Here is a 13,708-nt window from a genome sequence, read left to right as displayed (position 1 = left end):
TCTCACGTGTCCTCATCTAGTCCCTGTAACTTGTTGCTAGGATATGATCTGCTGCTTGGCACATGTCATTTTATCTCAGAGTGGACAGAGGAGTAGCAAGACCCCAGAGCTCCAAGAGGCAGCTCATCCGTTCTATGAGTGCTGTTATGTTCGAGACTAATGACACTCACAAGTCTTCTTAAAATGTCTTGAAGGAAAGATGATGAAGTTACAATGGTAGTTGTGGGAAGGGGGAAATGATTAAAATGTTCAGTGGGGGCCAGAATGGATAATGGTGTACAGAATAATGGGGTACAATGCGGTGTACTGGAGCTCAATTGGTGCTGGTAGGCTTGGTGTTTGTGGGATGGGCTTCATGCAAGAGAGAGGGGCTGTTTGTGCCCAATAGACTGGCTAAACACAGACTGAGAGAGTTTTAAGAAAAATAACTCAAAAGCTCAACAGAAGGAAAAAAAATAACCAATGGAGTTGAAATTCAGGAGTGAGCAGTCTGGGCCGCCCCCTGGCACAAGGGGTCCCATAACTGTGAATAACAGTGACTGGGCTGCCTGGAATCAAATCTGCTAGATTACTGTACTGTGACTGGGAGGAAATTGTCCCTTACGTCGCTGAGCTGTGTGATTCTTGGGTCACTGAGCACACTGGCTTTACCCTGTGGCTTACATATCATGAGCCAGATTTTCCCTGTGGCTGAAGCTACAAAGTAATACAAAACAGAAGCTTAGACGAGCCAAGCATAGCAGAAGACATTCATTGCATAAGCAAGAAACATCATGGGGTTTGAACAGCAGACGGACTAGGAGAAAGCCTGCATCCTGCTCAGTTGGGTGAGCCGCTATACCTGCCCTGCTCTTGGCCTTGGGCTTCATTCTGCCTAGAACTTTCTCCCCATATATTAAACTAGCTAATTCTTTTTTTTTTCTTCAGATCTTTAGTTAAATGTAACTTTTAAAGAAAGTTTTATGTAGACGCCCCCTCTAAAAATTCAACACACACACACACACACACACACCATTTTTCCCTTTAGCACTTATATCTAACATACCATATATTTTACTTGTTTGCCTTGTTTCTTATCTGTCGTCTCCTGTCTCCTTCACTAACGTTTAAACCCCAGGAATCTTCCATCTATTCTATCCACTCCAGGGTCATCTGACACCAACAGTGATGGCGCATCTCCAACAGGAAATGCCCAGTAAAAGCTGGTGACATGCATGAACTATCTTAATAAGCTCATGAAAGTTTATGGTCTGGTGTCCATGAACTGTGATAAAAAGCTTTCTGTAGTACACTGATTTAGATACGGCTGATAAACCTAACCATGTACTTTCAACTTAGAGCTGAGGTAAAGGGCTCCCTTTATAGAAATGGCTTTGTGGGTAATGACTGGTTCATACAACCAACCTACACTGCACTAAGTTTTGTAGAAATATGATCAACTATCTTTAAATCTGCTATATTGATAAGATAACTAAACTCCCTGCTGCTCAGTGGAGTATAAACTGACTAGCTACAATGAAATACTCTCAGATTCTAAATTCTCTTTTCTCGGAGGAGTTTAAAAATAGAGAAATAAAGGTTGTATAAAAACTTTATATACTTCTACTGAAAATGTTGAGTGTTTGGTGTGTGTGTGTGTGTGTGTGTGTGTGTGTACATGTGTGTGTTAACACAGTTTCTTCTTCAATGTATGACAAGGAAGTCTCTGTAAAGCCTTTTAAATGGGGCGCTCTGTAACTGTACTCAGGTCAAATGAATGGTCATGACTCTCTTTGTGGAGACATATTCTAAAACATTGATCCATACCAGAGCCTAAAAAGCAGCCAGGAGACTATGGGCATAAGCAGAGAACCCTGGTACATATATCACTCTGTTTTCATAGAACTGTGTCTGCAGTGAAATTTCATAACCACAGACATTTATAGAAAATAAATAAATGTATAGACATCTATAGAAAATAGAATTTTGTCACCCATGGTGACATAAGCTGATATCCCAACTATTTCAGAAGGATCAGTAAGTTCAAGGCCAGCTTTGGCAACAAAGTGAGGCTGTGTCCCAAGATAAAAAATCAAAAGAAGAAAAAAAAATTAAAAAATAAAAAAAAAATCAAAAGAAGGCTGGTGACACGGTTCAGTGGTAAAGTACTTGACTTTCCCTGGATTCAACCCCTAGTACCACAAAAAAGTCTCAGTGGGATCAAAGAAAAACTGATACAGCCACATGGGCCTAAGAACTAGATCAGCTTTGCTTGCACACTGCAATAGATGATTACAATTGTCACGATAACAGTAGTTGAAGCTACCATCTCCCAGTTTCCCAGAACAGCATTCCCCACACAGGTAATATGCAGGGCTTCTGCGTCCTCCGCAGATGGTAGACTATGCAGCTAGTAACCTAAAGATCTGTAGGACCTAGAGGCACAAGAAAGGGAATCACAAAAGCTGGGTTTATTAAATAAGACTTAACTGATCCACAATCAGAAGATAGCAAATACCTAAAAAAGAATATATTTTAAAAAACTAATGTAGTTACTATATTTTCAGTTATGAAACGATGTAGGTTTTTGTGTCCTATTAGTTACAGATATTTAACTAGGAACTACTAAGAGGGAAGGGATGAGTTCAGATCACAATTTTCGTTCCGTTCCAGCTGAATCTTCGCCATTTCCCCTCTTCAAAGCATGTTAAAGCCACGAAAGAAAAAAAGTCTATGAAGACGTCAGCTGCCATTAAGTTCTTGTCTCCTCTGAAAATAATGTCAGTTCCGGCTGCCACCTCAGAGGTGAGGCATCAGAGTTACTGTAATTTAGAAGATAGTGTCTGTCTTGTTGTAACAACATAACTGTTGAATTCAGGATAGTAGTGTACATTAGGAGAGATTATACAAATTGTATCTGATGTCCTGGAAGTGCCACTTTTCCGTGGAGATAAAACGACACAGCAAAGCCTGCACTGCGTTGGGCTTGTCATGTGGCACCAGAGATCATGTGACTATTGACAGTGACAGGGACAGCATTTCTTCAAGCCTTAGAATTCTTCAGGCTCAGACTGCAACCCCTCCCTCACTCCCATGAGTCAAAACACAAATCTTCTGCACAGAGGTTCTTGCTTGTAAGTAAAAGTCCAGATCCCAAGGCAGATGGCTAACTTCAAATGCCACTCTATTGAGGGTGTGGCCAATTAAAACATCCAGCCAAGCGTCCCACTCTAGTGAGGGCTTCAGAATCATTGAGGCCAAGGCAGACTTTCGCGCTGAAGGGTTTGACACCTTAAGAAAGCAGACCCAGGTGTGGCGGGGGCCTGGAGCCAGCCTAAGGTACCATAGTGGGCAGCCAGTATTTGGTAGGGGAGGTAAGGCCACACCTACTCATGTTCATCAAGAAGACTGACAGTCCAATCACAGTTTAACTCCCAGACCTCTTATAATATGTGGGTTTGTTCCTGGAAAGAACACAGGAGGTGTGTTGGTTTGACTGAAAATGGCTCCCATAGGCTTACAGGGAGTGACACTCTCAGGAGGTGTGGCCTTGCTGCAGTAGGTGGTCACTGGGAGTGGGCTTTGAGGGGTGAAATGTTCGAGTCCAGCCCAGCTGTCTCTCTCTCCCTGCTGCCTGCAGGTGCAGAGGTAGAACTCTCAGCTCCTTCTCCGGCATCATGTCTCCTGCCCGGATGAAAGAGACTAAACCTCTCAAATGTAAGCCAGTCCAAGTTAAATGTCTGCCTTTATACAGTTCCCATCAGAATCCCAGCAAAATTCTTCACGAATCTTGAAAGAACAATATTCAACTTCATACGGAAAAACAAAACACCCTGAATAGCCAATACAATTCTGTACAATGCAGGAACTCCTGGAGGCAGCACCATCCCTGACATCAAGCTCTATTACACAGTGACAGTAATGAAAACAGACAGGTGGACCAATGAAATCGAATCCAAGACCCTGATATTAATTGGCACGCCTATGAACACCTGATTTCTGACCAAGAAGCTAAGATTATACAATGGAAAAAAGAAAGCATATTCAACAAATGGTGCTGGCATAACTAGATGTCAGCATGTAGAAGAATACAAATAGCTACATATATATCCCCATGCACAAAACTCAAGTCCAAATGGATCAAAGACTTCAACATAAAGCCAGCCACACTGAACCTCACTGAAGAGAAAGTGAGAAGTAGCCACGAAGGCATAGGCACAGGAGAATGCTTCCTAAGTATAACACCAGTAGCTCAGACACTGAGATCGGCAATTAATAAATGGGACCTCCTGAAACTGAAAAGCTTTTTTAAGGCAAAGGACACAGTTATTAAGACAAAACGGCAGCCTACAGAATGGGGAAAGATCTTCACTAACCCCACACCAGACAGAGGACTGATCTCCAAAATATATAAAGAACTCAAGAAACTAGATATCAAATTACCAAATAATCCAATCAAAAAAAAAATGGGGTACAGGTCTAAACAGAGAATCCTCAACAGAAGAATTACAAATGGCCAAAAGACACTGAAGGAATTGCTCAACATCCTTAACCATTATGGAAATGCAAATCAAAATGACTCTCGGGGGCCCCCTTCTTTCTGGAGTACGTGAAGGGCACAAAGGGCCCTGAGCCTGCAACTCACATAATGTAGCTTGAACTTGAACTCGTCTTCAATCTCGTCTGCGCTGTCCTCGTCGGACACGTCTCCTTCCTCCGCATCGTCCCCAAGGTGATACGGCAACTTCTTGCCCTGAAAGAGATCAGAACATCCTATTTGAAAATGCAAATACATTCAGAACAGCCCCAAAGTAGAGGTAAACTGAGTGTCTGCTCAAAGATGAATGGACAAACAAAACCTGCTCTTCTCATAGGGAATATATTACTCAGCCCTTTAAAAGAACAAAATCCTGGTACACATTATAACATAGCAGAAAAAAAAAATGACATCTTGAAATCTGCAGGCAAATGGATAGATCTAGAAAACAACATATTGAGTGAGGGAACTCAGGCCCAGAAAGACGAGTATCATACGTACTCACTCATAAGTAGTTTTTAAAAATAAAGCAAAGAAAACCAGCCTATAATTCATAATCCCAGAGAACCTAGACAACAAAGAGGACCCTAAGAGAGACATGCATGGGTCTAATCTACAAGGGAAGTAGAAAAAGACAAGATCTCCTGAGTAAATTGGGAGCATGGGGACTATGGGAGAGGGTTGAAGGGGAGGGAAAAAGGAGGGAGGGGAACAGAGAAAAATGTAGAGCTCAATAAAATCAATTGTAAAAAAAAGAATAAGTATCCAGGGCTGGGCAGATGCTCAGAGGGTAAAACACTTACTATCCAAGCATGAGGATCTGACTTTGGGCCCCATTAGCTTGTACCTATAATCTCAGGGCTTCTATGTCAAGATGGAAGATGAGACAGGAGAGCCACTGGAAACTCAAACAAGATGGAAGACAAACGCTGACACTTGTGGTTGTCCTCTGACCTCCACCTGTGTCCCACAGGCACGCACACAGATGCACACGTGCACACATGCATACACATACATAAAAAGTTAAGAGGAAGTACCTCTATGGATTTTTATCTCCCTCTTGTATATTTCCCAATTTATATTTTAAAAAAGTAAAAAAGAAAAAAAGAAAAAAAGAAAAAAAAAAAACAAGAGAAGGCCCAGGGGTCTGATAAGAGAGAGCATTAAGGTAGCGGTCTACATTGGTGGGCTCCTGGCTTGAGAGCAGAAAGGAATATTAAGAGGACATGGTGTCGTTCCCAGACTATGCTGTAGGGAAAGGGTGGTCAGAACCAGGCTTTGAGGCGAGTGACCGAGGCTGTTGTTGGCAGATTCCAAAGTGTTGCTAATGTCTCCTGGCTCTTGTCTCTACCCTACTACAATGCTCTCTTCTTGAATGTGGGCTGGACCTAGTGACCACTTCTAAACACGGAGCAAAATGATAGGTAGGGTGTCCTTCCTGGACCTGCATTCCTACTTTTCCTCCCTTATCCAGCCACCTCCCTGCCCCCACTCCTCTCCCTAGTCTGCCTGGAGGTGACTGCAGCTCCCCAGGACTCTTTCACTGCAGCTTTAAGCAGGACTTGGGGACAATGTCTGCCACTTCAAGTTGCTAAATTTGGGGACAATTTGCTATGCAGCCATAGACACCTAATATCCTCACAAATGGAGTCACAGGGGCAGAACTAATCCAGCGAAAGTGCCCTTTGCGAAACAGTAAGTGACTGAGAGCACTGCCTATAACCTCACTGGCCACACAGTGGCCTCGGGAAGTGTTGGCAGAAAGGCGTCCTCAGCAGGACGGGCTCAGTTTGGACCCCTTCTTCTGTTTCTTCTTCAATGACAGAGGAAAGCCCAACTGATGGGCCATTTTTAGGCATCACGCCCCCCCATCTGCTTTTAAGAAAGGCTAAAAAAAATTCAAATATCTAACATTTTTAACTCAAAACAGAGATAGGACATTTTTAAGTACTTCGTAAATGATTGGTGCACATTCACGCTTCTCAGATTGCAAGAGGGAGTTCTGCCCCTGTCCAGGACGCCCCTATACACCCAAAGTCCTTGACCCTAGCCTTCAGCACAATGATAAGAGACCTTGTTCTCTGTAGCTCAGTCAGGTTTTGTGCTTGCAATCTTCCTGCCTCAGCCTCCCAGGTAATGGGATTAGAAGCATGCACTACCGTGCCCTGCAAAGAGCATCGCCTTAATGTGCTTTGGTTACAGCTAGCCATGGAGAGAGAGAAAGAATATAATTAGGACCTTGTCCAGCTTGAACCTGTGCACAGTCTCTTATGTGCCCCTGCCCTGCTGTGTCTGGAAGACCCTGTTTTCTTAGCATCTTCCATCCCTTCTGGCTCTCACAGTCTTTCCATTTCCTCTTCAACAGAGTTCCCTGGGCCCGGAGGGGAGACGTTTGATAAATGCATCCCATTTAGTACTGAGTGCCCCAAATCTCTGAGCACGCTGTCCAGATACGGGTTTCTGTGTTAGTTCCCATCAACTGCAAGAATTGTTCGATGATGGCTGAAAGGGGGTCTAGGTGCTGAGAGGGGAGACTGGGCATGTGCCCCAACTCTAATCAAAGAAGCTATCTACAGTTGATACCCTGTTGCAAAGGGAAAAAGTTTAAGGTAGGCTCCATGCCCAGGTCAACACAAAATGAGATCAATGGGTTTTGGTAGACTTTTTTATCTCATATTGCTTTGTTTGGGCATTCTTTTTTGTCTTCTTAGTCTTTTACTCATCTATTTGGGCTTCTGTTTTTGTAGAGGTGTGTGTGTGTGTGTGTGTGTGTGTTTTGAGACAGGGTCTTTCTTCTTAGCCCTGTCTGTCCTAGAACTCACTATGTAGACCAGACTGCCCTTGAACTCACAGAGATCCTCTTGCCTCTGCCTCCTGAGTGCTGGGATTAAAGGTGTGACACTATCCCCTTGCTTGCTTGTTTCTTTTTTAAGAGAGAAAATAAGGGTTTGCCTTTAGGTGAGTGGGGAGATGAAGAGGATCTGGAAGAGTTGAGGGGGAGGCATGTTAAGATTATACAGTTATGAAAAAAATTTCAGTTATAAAACATAAAAGCAAATCAAATCATAAAAAGAAAATTAGGTGAAATGCTGTGTGATATAAATAAACTCAGTCAGAGTAAAGATATAAATGAAGGATGATCCAAGTGCCTCCTGTTTTTTTCTGGTCTGCATACTATTTCAGTTACACTTCCAGCTTGAGTTGATTCATATGAAATATGGAAATATTACTGGACACCTCTCAGCTTCAAACTTTCTGTTGTGTGGTCCGTGGCAATGGTAGCACCCTTGTGAGCCCCTCTACAAACGGAGGAACCTCAGAGCAGAGAGCAATCCCTACTTTTAGCAATAGCAATTAGGGGAAGCTGCTAAATGTTATATTTGTTCCAAAGCATTCTTTTGCTTATTTTTTAGGAACATACACATGTCCCTTGTGGATATAATTGTTTCTATACTCCTGGTTGGTCAACTTGTAGACCTCCTGAGTGGTAAGGAGGCTTCCCAAACTGCCTTTGGGGTGGAGACTATTCTTCTGCCAGAGCAGTGTTGCTTTTGCTATAAAGGAGAGCATGCTGGAGCACATCAGTCAATCTTCAAATTTTATTCGTCTTTATATTCAGTTTTTTTTAGTAGAAGATCGCATAGGTTGCCTTCAAAGTTATAGCCTTACTGCCTCTGCCTCTGCTTCCTGAGTGTTGGGATTAAAGACATGCGGTACCATGCCAAGCTTTTTCCTTAACTTCTAAAAAACATTACCAATGGTGACTGAATCTCAAGTGCATTTGGGATGCCCATAGCTTGTAATGCTGCCACTCTTGCCAAAGACTGTCTCAGACTTTCTACCTAATTTATTCTGGTACCCCAAAGGCCCTGGGACACCAAATATCTCTCTCTCTCTCTCTCTCTCTCTCTCTCTCTCTCTCTCTCTCTCTCTCTCTCTCTGAGACACAGTCTCACTATACAGCTCTGGCTGGCTTAGAACACACTATGCAGATCAGACTAACCTCAAATTTACAGAGATCTACCTACCTCTGCCTCCCACGTGCTAGAGTTAAAAGACTGGGCCACTGTGCCCAGCCAAAAAGAAAGATTTTAATCAAACTGCCTCAGTCTTCAATTAATTTCCTGATAGTTGAGTAAGGAGTGTGGAGTATTTACAATATTATAAAGATAGCACTTCAATTCTGAATGCAGAAACCAGTTTTTAACATAGCAGTTACTTCTGGTCAGACTTGCACAAATTAATCTGAATATTACCTGCCATGTTATCAGCACCTTTTATTCAAAATGCTCCTACACAAGAGCCTGATAACCCCTTTCTGATGGACTCTGCATCTATACTAACGATTGAATTGCTGGAAAAGCAGGTTTTGACGCCTCTAAATATGTCATTATCTTTCCTAGAATTCTACCCTACAATGGGCTCTTATTTTATCTCTCCACCATGGCACATATCCTTCTTAAGCAGCCTGGTCTACTCCTCTGCTCTTTACCTTTTCAAACTCTAAGCAAGGTAACCATCCAATATTTTAGTCCGAAGAAAACATTCACTGGCGATAGGTGACATCCTAACGCTGGAAATCTGAGAACTCAAAAGAACTGTCTTTCTGACCATCGTTTGCATTAATGATGTTCACTATAGCAAGTTTTCTCCCTTAGAAAATCTGCTGATAAAATGCTAGCCGCTCCACTCACCCCCTCTCCTCTCGCAAACACAGGCCCGCGGGGGCATTATGTCTGTGCCCATGTTCCTGTCTGAAGTGAGGGCTTCTCACACACATAACCAAGACCAGCCAACCATGAAGATTTTTTTTCCCTTTTGACAGACAGTTATTGGAGCTTAAAATGGAAGAAAAGAATCTGAACAGAATGCCTTCAGACATGAAGTCAGAGAGCTTTCTCCTCTCCTGCACTTCACGCTGCCACACACACCTCTCTGTGGGAACTCTCTCAGACTGAAATAGCTTCCACGGCAAGGACAGCCAGCAAAACAAATCCGTAGCACCCAGTCAGCCATAACTTACCTCTGAAAGTGTGACTATACATTAGTATAAAATGCACAGACAGATACATTTCATATTTGATTTGATTGATTCTAATCATTTTCCCTTTATTTATTTACTCGTTTATTTATTGTCAATAAAGAGGAAAGACTTAGTTGATCATTAACGTCTGGGAACATCGTTACCTTCACTAGGATTTTGCCTTTCAGACTCTGAGGGCTTGGAAGCTGCCTGGCCTCTCCTGTGTCTACAGATGACAGGTCCAGCTTGTCCTGGAATATTCCTTTCAGGTACTGAGCAATCTTCCTCTGCTGCTGAATACTGCAGTGGTTCTCAATAGACAGTATAACCGGAAACCTGAGGAAACAGCAATTCCACGGGCGTTCAGTACAGCCAGCTCTCAGGGATTATGGAACCCCGGAAACAGAATCTGTATGCATGGCGTTCTCAAAATTCCAGCCACCAAATGGACAATACTGTTGGATAATGAGTAAGATGCTAAAAAAAGAACAACTAAAGATGCACTGAAAAAAAAATTCTCAAAGCAAATGCATCCTGCCAGGCACCACAAGTAAACAAATATTAGTTCTTGCAGGGTGACTTAGTTTAATGTTAGGCAAAAAATGAGGTATAAAATATATATATATATATATATATACACATATATATACACACATATATACACATATATACATATACATATATATGAAAACGTGAAGCCTAAGAAAAGAAAATTCATGATGTCATTCTTTCATATTTATTCATAAGTGTAAATGAACTAAAGAGACTATTGCAGATCATTAAAAGGCAGTTGCTTACTCTAAAAATATACCTGTCCCAGCTTGGGAACTAAGGGGAAAAATAGCATCATGCAGCTTTATTTTAAACATCAAGAGTCAGGCCTCCCCAACATTATTTTTATAAAAGTGAACACCAGCATTCAGTTATAAAAGAAAAAAAACCTGGACCACTGAGATGGTCAGCCTCAGTCAGTAAAGGCAGTTACTGCCAAGACCCAAGGCCTGGATCCGATCCCTGGCACCCACATCCACATGGGGATATGGGTGAAAAAGGGGATTCCTGTTAGCTGTCCTCTGACACCCACATGTGCAGTGTGACATGTGAATACACGCTCATACACCCCCACACACAAATGTCTAGAAAACCCACTATCTATTCTAAAGGAGCATGCAGGTTTTGGTGCAGGAAATGTAAGGTGATTCCCAAAACGAGTCTGAGAGGTTGGTAGCCAAAGCAGGAAAAACCAAAACGGAATTTAATTTTCTATCATGAAGCTTCAGAAATAATACGTGAGATCTTCTTTTGAAATACACAAACCGATATTTGAATTGCCTAGTACATCTGTATACAAAAAAAAAAAAAAAAAAAGATTTCTTTTGGAAAGCACAAGCTCCACAAAACAGCCTGTGACCTCTCCAAATTAAATTCTGTTGATTAGGAAGCCCTGAGGCTGAAGTCCCGGGCTGGTGCCTCCGGCTGATGATGGCTTGCTTTCCTGACTGTGGTCTGTCCTCTGGTTTTGCCCTCGCATGGGTTTTTAATCCGAGAGTGTTGTGAAGAGAAATCGACAGGAAGCCCCCTGAGAAGTCTTGCAATCGTGTAGGTTTTAACAAAACTCATTTTGAATTATCAATTCACATATAAAGAGCTCGTGAGTATCTAGTACTGCCAATAATAATGCCGTTCGCAACTGGGAAAGGGATTGTTGAGCTTGCCCCGCGGAAGGACATTTGTCAATGTGGAAAGACAGTTTCTGGTGGGCATAATTTAGGGATGCTGCCAGAACCTGGTGAGCTGTAGCTGGAGATGCGACCAAATTCTCCACAGTACACAAGACGGCTATACGGTCTTGCCCCAAATGTTCATAGTGCCAAAGATAAGCCCTGGTAAAAGGAAGCATTAAAAATAGAAGGAAAATAAAAAGGTCAAAATATGTTAATATCCTAAACAAGTAAATGATATTCTCAGTTAAGGTGTTTCCTGCTTTAAAGATTTATTTTCTATTATATTATGTGTATGAGTGTTTTGTCTGAATGTATGTGCACGCTCATTGTCCACAAAGGCCAAAAGAGGCTGTCAGACATCACTGAACCTAGAACTAAAGGTGGTTTCAAGCCAAATATGTGAGTTCTGGGAACCAAACCCAGATCCTCTGCAGAAGGCACCAAGTGCTCTTAACAGCTGAGCCATCTCTCCACCCCTAACGTGCATTTCATCCAAGGACTTGTAAGCACAAAGTCAGCATCCTAGGCACCAGAGGTATGGGGGTGGCACCATTTCATACAATGTAAGATTCATAAAAATCAAGGCTTCAAAAAACAAATTTAGCACAAAATTCCTCCATGTAAAAGATGCCAAAAACTAAATTTGCCACGCAACAAAAATCTCTTATTAGAAGAAAGCATTTCAACCTCATGGTTAATTAATAGGACCAAATATTAGAAAGGCTACTAGCTTCTAAAATATTAATTTTATGCAATCACAATTTTAATTTGTTTCTTTAATTTAAAAAGCCTTTCTCATATGCTCAGTATATTGATGGTACCTGCTAAACAGAGAGAAATGAATAATGACTGAAATACAGTTTCATATTTTCAATGAGTTTACTACCTCATTCCTATAAAAGGAAGGACGATATCAACTTTTTATCAGGGTATTACATGCTGTGACATGTTCACGTAGCTAAGTATCAAGAAGGAGAGGGTAAGTCAGCTGCGGGTCAAGATATGCTTCCCAGTGGGTTGAAGTTCATTCGTGACATGGTGTGAAGGGTACTTGGAGCACAGAATAGCATACACAAGTTCCAGGTTTGTGGGGGAAAGTGAGAGACAGTCATTGCTAACAGGTGCCAGGTCTCTGTGGAGCGATGATGGAAGAGAGAAGGAAGGAGCCACATGTGAAGGGCATGAAGACATCCTGGGTGCTGGAGACGCTTTAGAGAGATCCCTGGGACAAGAATTACAGCAGTATTCATGTTTCAGACAGAAACCACAGCACCAGGACACAGTTTGAACCAAAGGGGAAATGAGAACTGAGAGAAAGGAGCCAAGTCAAAGAAACAGTAGGTCTTCTCTGGGTTGGATGTTTTAGGTATCCTGAAGTGTCTGACATTCCACATTTTATTAAATTATGATGTAATGTCAGAAAACTGCTATGGGGCTGGAGAGATGGCTCAGAAGTTAAGAGCCTTTGGTGCTTTCCCAAAGGACTGGGGTTCAATTCCACACATATGGAAGCTACAAATTGTCTATAATGCCAGTCCCAAGGGATTCAGTGCCTTTTTCTGGCCTCCACAGGCACTACAGTCACATGGTGCAAAGACATGGATTCAAGCAAAACACTCATACATGTTAAAATAAAGCCTCATAAATATTAAAATCTATTATGTATAATACTTTGTTTCCAAGCTGTATGGGTTTAGAAAAATTTGAAAGTCATTCCTTGCTAGGATATTTTCAAGGAGACAGGATGAGAAAGAATGGGATCAAGTGGGTCACAGGAGTCCATAAACTTGGAAGCCATGGTACTTGTTCCCAATCTCTGCTGGGGAGAAGGAAGGGAGCCAGGGCAGTAGAAATGAAGGAGGTGGGGGGGGGGGGGGGGGGCCAAGGAAGAGTGCTTGCTTCTGTAGCTGCAGCTGCGTTAACTTGGGCTGAGCTCCTGGGCGAAGGGGTGGAGCTTAGCTCCTGGGTTGCCATACTTACTGGTTTTTCACAAAGGCATGCTTGTTGATGGTCTCCACCACATCTCTGAAGAGAATTTTGGAAGTGAGAGTATAACCATGGTGGACCACGGGCTCTCCATCCGGGCCATCCCAACAGTCAACTGCCAAAACCAAAGTCACATCAACAATATAATGTCCGGTTTCTTAATACCTCTGGAAATGCTGGAAATATTGGTGATTATATTACTAGGACTTATCCATACTACAATCATGACAAAGATGTAAAGACAGAGAATTGAACATTCTGGCATACTTACCAGAATAAAGTGTTAAAGATGAGAAACGATTTGTGTGTGTGTGTGTGTGTGTGTTTTCTTTGTTTTGAGTGTCTATAGTTCACAAAGACATCATGCTCACAAGTAAACTAGCATTAATCAAGGTTTTTCTTGGGAATATAGTCTTCTAAAAAATTCTTTATTAACTAAAATAAACTGAACAGATAAAT

The 13,708-nt window shown here is 42.1% G+C and overlaps 1 protein-coding gene across 2 annotated transcripts in view; it reads right to left on the bottom strand.

The window, feature by feature from the left end:
• The window catches only part of Plch1 (phospholipase C eta 1), a 163,553-nt gene that overhangs the window by 33,072 nt on the left and 116,773 nt on the right, over positions 1 to 13,708 (bottom strand). For both annotated transcript variants that reach the window (XM_038347487.1, XM_038347488.2), the window contains exons 8-10: positions 13,244 to 13,364; positions 9,704 to 9,875; positions 4,625 to 4,732 (exon numbers count right to left, since the gene is read on the bottom strand). In XM_038347487.1, the coding sequence (XP_038203415.1) occupies positions 4,625 to 4,732; positions 9,704 to 9,875; positions 13,244 to 13,364 (401 nt within the window). The remainder of the gene's footprint in view (positions 1 to 4,624; positions 4,733 to 9,703; positions 9,876 to 13,243; positions 13,365 to 13,708) is intronic.

Source organism: Arvicola amphibius, chromosome 11, assembly GCF_903992535.2.
Source record: "Arvicola amphibius chromosome 11, mArvAmp1.2, whole genome shotgun sequence".
NCBI lineage: Eukaryota > Metazoa > Chordata > Mammalia > Rodentia > Cricetidae > Arvicola > Arvicola amphibius.
Note: the sequence above shows the minus strand (reverse complement) of the source record. Positions and strands in the feature narration are given on the sequence as shown.